Raw genomic sequence first — 7,474 nt, forward strand, 5'->3', positions numbered from 1 at the left:
TCTGGATCAAACCAGAGTTGACAGAGAATGTTTATAACGAGCATTGTACAACAGCTGATCCTGATATGATAATAGAGGGTTATTATCTATCTGATAATAAAATGTCTAAAGTGGACTATCGAAATAAAGTGTTACCGAAGAGGCAGCTAAGTGTTCTTCCTGATCTGGCCTAAGAGCAAAAGAGCTATGAGTGAGGCTGGAGAAAGGGCTAGGCCCCTCTTGAGCTCCTCAGTGTAGCGAATCAGCTCATGGGAAATATGAATAATTAACCATAACTAGTTATAATTAACTATTCATATTTTAGATCCACTGTAGATATTTAGCTGACCACTCAGGGTCAACCGTCTTGTCAATTCTAAGAACGTTAATAGATCTACCTGCAAGCCTCACGTTTGAAGTCGCAAAGCCACCTTGGTGGCAACGTGACCCGAACCACATGCTGCAGTTGCCTGGCTTCTGTCCCCCTTAAATGTGTCACAGTGAGCACAGCCAGTACCCTCAAGAGCTGACTGAGCATGCTCCACTCTGAGATGGATGATGCAGAGATCATGTGTATCCTCTGGGGTATTACGGCACACATCTTTTAAAGGTATTCTCAATTTTTTTTAAAAGCAGGTGCTATCAAACACATAAACCACTATTTGATTAGTATTTTTATTTAAAATCAATGTCCCTTGAGTATAATTATGAGATTAGAAAAATAAACTGTAACATTTGGATCATTGTACATGTGATTATTTGGCCTGTAAGTATAAAGGGCATTGTACAGAAACAGCATTTTAGTTCAATCAAAACACATCAGACAAGCCATTTATGAAATATGAAATTTCTATTTTTGTTTCAACAAAACATAGATAAATGTTGATACTTATGTGAAGGTAAATGCCACATATATTCATGTGACTGGTTATTCATAAATGTACCATAGTACAATACAAATCATATAAAAGCTTCAGATGCACCAATATGAATAGATTTTTTTTTACACTATAAAATGTAAACAGATCTAACATGTTACATAAACTGCAACAAAAACAAAATATGTTAGTGTGCTTTCCAAAATTACTAACAAACTTGTCATAAACACATCACAGTTAAAAAAAACACCACAACAGAAGGTCCCTTTATATCAACATACTTTGCTCCTTGTCAACACTAAATAGTGAGTTCAAATAACACTACTCACATTTTCACATTTTTAGCATATAGAAATGTGTAAAGTACAAATGAGTGCTCACAGACAAAATATATTACCTCCAACAAGAAGCAAAGAAAATATTTCAGGCTTACTGGCAGAGATAATACATAAACAATAGCATGTATTTTAAAGTGGACGTTATTTCCTTGCATTATTTTGTCTGACTGATGGAAACTGTTTGTAGTAATTAGTGTGTTCACAGTCTGGTTTCATCCTGTGTCAAACTTGGCGTATTTGAGTAGTTACTTTCTAAGGATCCTTTGTGTATTGCAGTGTCCATTTTAATTGCTTATCATCTGTTTGGCATCTTTCATTTCTTGGGAATTTTCACTTTTGGTCTGATTGTTCATTTTCTCATTCTGTTCCTGGGTTGAATTTGTTCTTCTAAGCACCATAAAAGACAGGAAAAAACAGACGAAACCACCAAATATAAAGAATATCTGGAGTCCCAGGAATCTGTGAACCAAAACATATTTAACATATGTAAGTTTACCTTGCTGAAAAAAAACAACTTAAATTAGTTGGTTTGAATCTATCTCAGCCTGGAAAGGCTTGTCTGTTTTAGTGGACTTTGGGGGCTTTCTTTGGGTAGACAGGGAGACACTTTTCCAACCTTGGCCAGATGGGAGGCCAGCTAGAGCAGCATAAACTGATTACCAATTAATTATTATTTTTTTAGGCATGGTATTATTACTTTTTTAAATTTTTTTTTTTATAAAATACATACTAATACATACAGTATAAGGCACTCTACCTTTCAGAGAAGTGCAATTTTGAATTTTACCTGTGTCTGAAAAGGTCTAAATCGTAGTAGCGACATGATGTTATCTTACTGCATTTCTTTCCCCACAGAATGCAAGCTGTATCAATGGCACGGCCATACAGCACTGGAGATGGAAGGAATGCTGTCAAGGAATGAAAGTTCCTTGTTAATATATCTTTTTAGAAAATATAACCAGACTCAGTACAAATGGTATAACCCACCATTGTGTTGATCAATACCATACACACATTCATAAGTTACATAAAACACCACCAAAGACTACGAGATCCATAACTATTTGGCTCAAATATGGTCTTAACACACCTATTCCTGTTAATGATATGATATCTGTTATGATGGATGGTGAGTTATTAAATTTTTTAAGATATCACTGCAACTTTTACAATACTGGAAAAACATGTTGTATAAACAAAGACATATAACACTAAGGGCGGGTCAGAATATGCCAGTAAAAATGTAGGTCGAAACACTTTAATTTCACTATCATTTTTTATTTTATTTTTGAGATTTTGCCTCTTTAATAGATTAGACATAGTAGATAGTACAGACCAGATTTAAACCTATTTTAACCACATGAGCACCATTGCTTAACATGTGTGAACTGATGTACTAAGCCTCTCACGACTACTGCCTGAAATTGTTATTATCATGCTTTGATATTCTTGCTTTTGTTTTGGTCAATAACTCAGTGGCCTCATACCAGGCTTTGGTTGTAACTGTCACGAATCCGGTCCGTGGCCTTCTGGCCGATTACCAGTAGAGGTCACTCTACCATTACATTGACTCTCACACTACACAGACTGTTACATGTCACTCCGGACTACAGTTCCCATCATCCATTGCACTTACACAGGTGAATTCACTGATCACACGCTCACCTGAGAGCCATTACTCACTCTATTTAACACCCACTCAGTTCCTGTTCTGATCACTGCCTGTGTATCTGGATTATCCCTCGAGTCTCGCCCAATTGGATACTGTTCGCCCCTGCCTGGACCTTTGCCTTGTATCTGGATTATCCCTCTTGCCTTGCCATCAATATACCTGTTTACCATCATCTGACCTATGCCTGTTTATGACCACGTCTCTTGCGAATAAAGCCTTGCAGATGGATCCGCACGCTTCCTGTGTTCCCTCCGTTACAGTAAAATGTTTCTGTTAAAATATGACATGTGTCCGTTCTGCATGATTAACTTCTTTTGCTTACCGAGAACTCGAAACAGCATGAACTGAATTCCCAAGGCAAAAGATTTGTCTTCTGGAGTCACAGTCCTGAACGAATCCAACACAATACATCATTTTACAACATTTTTATTTTTTTTTTATAAATAAGACATTTCAGTTACATTACAGAATATGGCCACATGAGCTCTTTGAAATAAATTTTTGGTAACACTCTATGAAAGGGTATTCTTAAGGCATTATAATGAATGCAAAATGCATTATTCATATATATATATATATATATATATATATATATATATATATATATATATATATATATATATTTGTTTCATATATTTAACATATACTTGATTCATTTAATAAATAATCATAAAAACAATTATAATACATTCTAAAACTTACGTATTTGTGGTTATAACTTTTATGAGAATGATTATTTATAACACACAATAAACACTGTTAAATCCATTTAATTTATAATGGATTATAAGTCTCATATCTTGACATTATTTATTTAAAATCTGCACATTATCTTACTATCTTACTGATATTACAATAAATATAGTTAAAATCAAATGTGCCATATTACACATTAATCTGATCAAATATCTGATGTTATTGCTGTTTAAAGAAAAAAATAAAATTTTTATTTTTATTGTTGTTGGCATTGTTGTTGTCTTTGTCTGCTTTACATAAAGTAACAAGTTAACAATGGCAAGATATGAGACTTATAATACATTATAACTATGGGTAATATAATCCATTGTAAGATAAGTGGATACATCGTGTTCATTGTGTATTATAAATCATCATAATCTTAAACGCTATAACCACAAATAAGTAAATATTATAATGCATTAAAACTGTTGTTATGATTACTCATGAGATGAACATATTATAAGGTTTTTTTTTCATAATATATTATGCATTCATTATAATGCCTTAAGAATTCTCTTATAATGTATTATAAATATGGGCTTCATAGAAAGTGTTACCAAATTTAACATATCCTTTGAGGATTTTCCGAAAGTGAGTGCCTGTGGTCTGTTATTACGCTGATGGCAGTTTTATTGTGATGTTGACAGGGCCTGCACAGGCAGGTTTTTGACTATGGTATAATGATACTATGACGTATTATAGCTGAAGGGCATAGATGCATGACAAATGAGCGACATATCTGGCTTTAAAAGACAAAGTGGGTGAAAACATTAATCAGTGCAGTGATTAAAAGGTCAAACAGAGTATTGATCTAGTATTTAGTATATAGAGTATTGAGTACTCCACGGCTGTTTGTTTTAAAAAAGCATTATTAGCATAGTAAAATTAATAATTTTTAGAATGCTGTAGGTAGCAAATATGCAAGTGTTGCACTTCAACAAGCTGCAACCTGCTAAGCAAGTTCACCTTGACACTCTTCATTTTAGACAAATCATGCCACAACCTTCACTGCCATTAGTTTTTAAAGGTTCAACATAATTCCACTGTTCTTCACATAAAAGTATTTTTCATTTGATTTTCTCTTCACTTGACCAAAATTATGAAATGACATAATCACGTACTACCCCAAAAACACCTGTTCTCTAACTATAACTCAATACTTCATGCCGAGTATTAAAATAAAACATAATAAACTTAAGAAAAACAGACATATAGATATGTAACTGTCAGATATATAAAACATAAAGAGGTCACATTAGATGGTCATATTCAACAGATCATACTGTATTTACATAAAATAAAGGGAAATGAAAATAGAGTAAATACCTGAGGATCATCATAAAAGATGTAGTGTGGGAAAGTGAAGCCACAAAGCATGTAAAGGAGGACAGGATCATGAAGGGAATGAGCCGATTATTACAGCCATTTCCACACGGTCCTGGTAATGCAAAGCCTGGAGAACCAATTGATGCCACACATTCACAATCTGTGTAGTTCTGTGGAAGATTTAGGATGATTAAATACTAGATACTGAAAAGTGAAATTTAATAGTTTTGCTTTTGAGAGGTTACTTTCAGACCATTGATATTTAACGCTTGCAGCCACTGTTCTTATTCTCATATTTGCAGGGAATTAAAAAAGGTCTGTATGAATTAAGAAGACCAATATTAATAAATCTGTTCCAGAGTTAGGTAGTAAAGCCATAAAGTAATAAGTATGCAGCCACTACATTTTTTCTTTTTAATTGTTATCTGCTTTTCTGCTACATACTTTAGTAATGAACAACTTTAAACAGCTTCTAAAGCCCGATTTGGACGGTAATTGTTTCTCATGTGGACGTCTGTAAAAACAAATTTACATTTCACCTCAGTGATAAAACTCATGGATTCGGATGGCGATTTATTCACAGCGGAGGAGTAAGTTTTGTGATCCTACGAACCCGGGAACACGCTGCTCACGTGGCCAGTCACATGATTGTCTGCTGTAAATAAAGTGAATTTTACTCACAAATGTATTCTTATCATTGTGTAAAATGTATTTAAAAATACTTATTATTATGTAAAATGTATTCTTACTATTCCATGCATATTTTATAATATATAGTCCTATTTATTATTTGATTATTTAAATCTCCTGTTTAAAAATAGGAAAATAGACGCGCTATAGTTATATAATTATACACGATATATATCCATTTATAATACACATTTTAAAATTGTATTGCATACCTGCTGCTGCCATAATAGAGACCCATTTCGAATGTTTACGTGCTTTTATTTTCTTTCTGCTCCCAGTCGCTGTGGTGGAGTAGTTATGAAGTATTGTTATTTTAAATACTTTCCAGCATTTCAGAAATAAATATGTATGCAAATTACACTGAAGTACAACGTTACCTTACGGTGTTCGGGAGTGCTCAAAAAGGGTTTAAACACTGAAATTGAATCGATTTCTTCTCGTAAACTCAGAGATGTGGATTCGGACGGCAATTAAATTACCACACAACATTGGTGTTTGTCAAAAAACAGTAGGTAATTCGGCCGGGGATTTTTACGGGGATGATGAGAGAAAAACACCGACATCCTGGATTCGGATGGCATTAAAATCACCAACTACCCCCTGTAAATGGTGAAAATCACTTTCGTCCCCCTGAGAAACAATTACCGTCCGAATAGGGCTTAAGAAACCTAGAAAGAAACCTTAAGAAACCACCAACACTGTCAAAGGAGTTTTGCCTCATGACATTTCTCTAAAGGTAATATCCATGCCTGGAAGATAAGTACCATATGCTGCTCAGGAAAATAACTTTGTTTGTTTTGAAAGCAATTAAAAGGATTAGGCATGCAGGAAGTGTTCTGATTTTAAATTTTTTTTAATGTGGCCAAAGTAGGCCATGAAACTGTAAGCAAATGTAAGCAAAAACGTCTCAGGTTACTTATGTAACCATGGTTCCCTTTCAGTCGGTCACTCTCGACGTCACGTCGGAGGACCGACGAATTGGGATCTCGCTTAGAGGGACCAATCTACTTCGAGTGTAAACTAAATGAGCCAATGCACATTGGCATGCGATTATTGCATCCAGCTGCTGCTGATCACAGCGTGAGTATAAGTAGGTAGCAGATGCAGCGCATATTCAGCTTTTCGCTTCGGAGCCGAGCGATCACATTGTTCTGCGCCTGACTACTCTACTGAAAGAAGAAGACTGAACGAGTTCTCTTCGTGTTGGCGAGTTCTCCACAGCTGCTGCCGTCGCCGAGGGTGGCCCCCCTGCCACCGCCAAAACAAGAGCATTTGGCTATGCGATTCAGTCGCCCGGCGTCCCCCCCAAGTTCAGTAGCATCCGCTTCACAACAGTGAAGGCGACCGATGGTCCTGTCTTGCGGTTGGGCGTGGCAACGCAGCACCTTCCGGGTCCAAGATACACCGTCCTGCCGCCAAACCTTCACCCCGTGGTCAGACCTTGCGTTCCTCCGGGCAGGAGTGCCCCTGGAGCAGGTCTTAAGGTCAGGGAGGACGAGGAGCAAGTCTTGCTGGTGGCACCCTATTGGCCTTCCCAGACCTCTGGAAACTTCATGTCCGGTCCCTGGACAGGACGCGGAGGTTCTGAGTAGCCTACCCCAAGAGGTAGTTGACACCATCACTTCAGCGAGAGCACCGTCTACGAAACACGCCTACACTTGAAGTGGAACCTGTTCGTTGAGTGGTGTTCTTCTTGCCGAGAAGACCCCCGAAGATGCCCGATCGGAGTTGTGCTGTCCTTTTGCAGCAAGGGTTGGAGCGAAGGCTGTCTCCTTCCACCCTTAAAGTTTATGTCGCTGCAATCGCTGCTAACCACGACCCCGTAGAAGGAGGTCGTTGAGGAAGCATGACCT

The 7,474-nt window shown here is 36.7% G+C and overlaps 1 protein-coding gene across 1 annotated transcript in view; it reads right to left on the reverse strand.

Annotated features, from left to right (window-relative positions):
• Positions 1–424: 424 nt before the first annotated feature.
• slco2b1 (solute carrier organic anion transporter family, member 2B1) overlaps positions 425–7,474 on the reverse strand; it is a 21,654-nt gene continuing 14,604 nt past the window's right edge. The window contains exons 12-15 of the mRNA XM_016276975.1: positions 4,932–5,101; positions 3,190–3,254; positions 1,983–2,103; positions 425–1,654 (exon numbers count right to left, since the gene is read on the reverse strand). Coding sequence (XP_016132461.1) covers positions 1,480–1,654; positions 1,983–2,103; positions 3,190–3,254; positions 4,932–5,101 — 531 coding nt within the window. The 3' untranslated portion in view covers positions 425–1,479. The remainder of the gene's footprint in view (positions 1,655–1,982; positions 2,104–3,189; positions 3,255–4,931; positions 5,102–7,474) is intronic.

The sequence above is a fragment of the Sinocyclocheilus grahami genome, unplaced genomic scaffold, assembly GCF_001515645.1.
Source record: "Sinocyclocheilus grahami isolate Dianchi unplaced genomic scaffold, SAMN03320097.WGS_v1.1 scaffold107.1, whole genome shotgun sequence".
NCBI classification, from domain to species: Eukaryota; Metazoa; Chordata; class Actinopteri; order Cypriniformes; family Cyprinidae; genus Sinocyclocheilus; species Sinocyclocheilus grahami.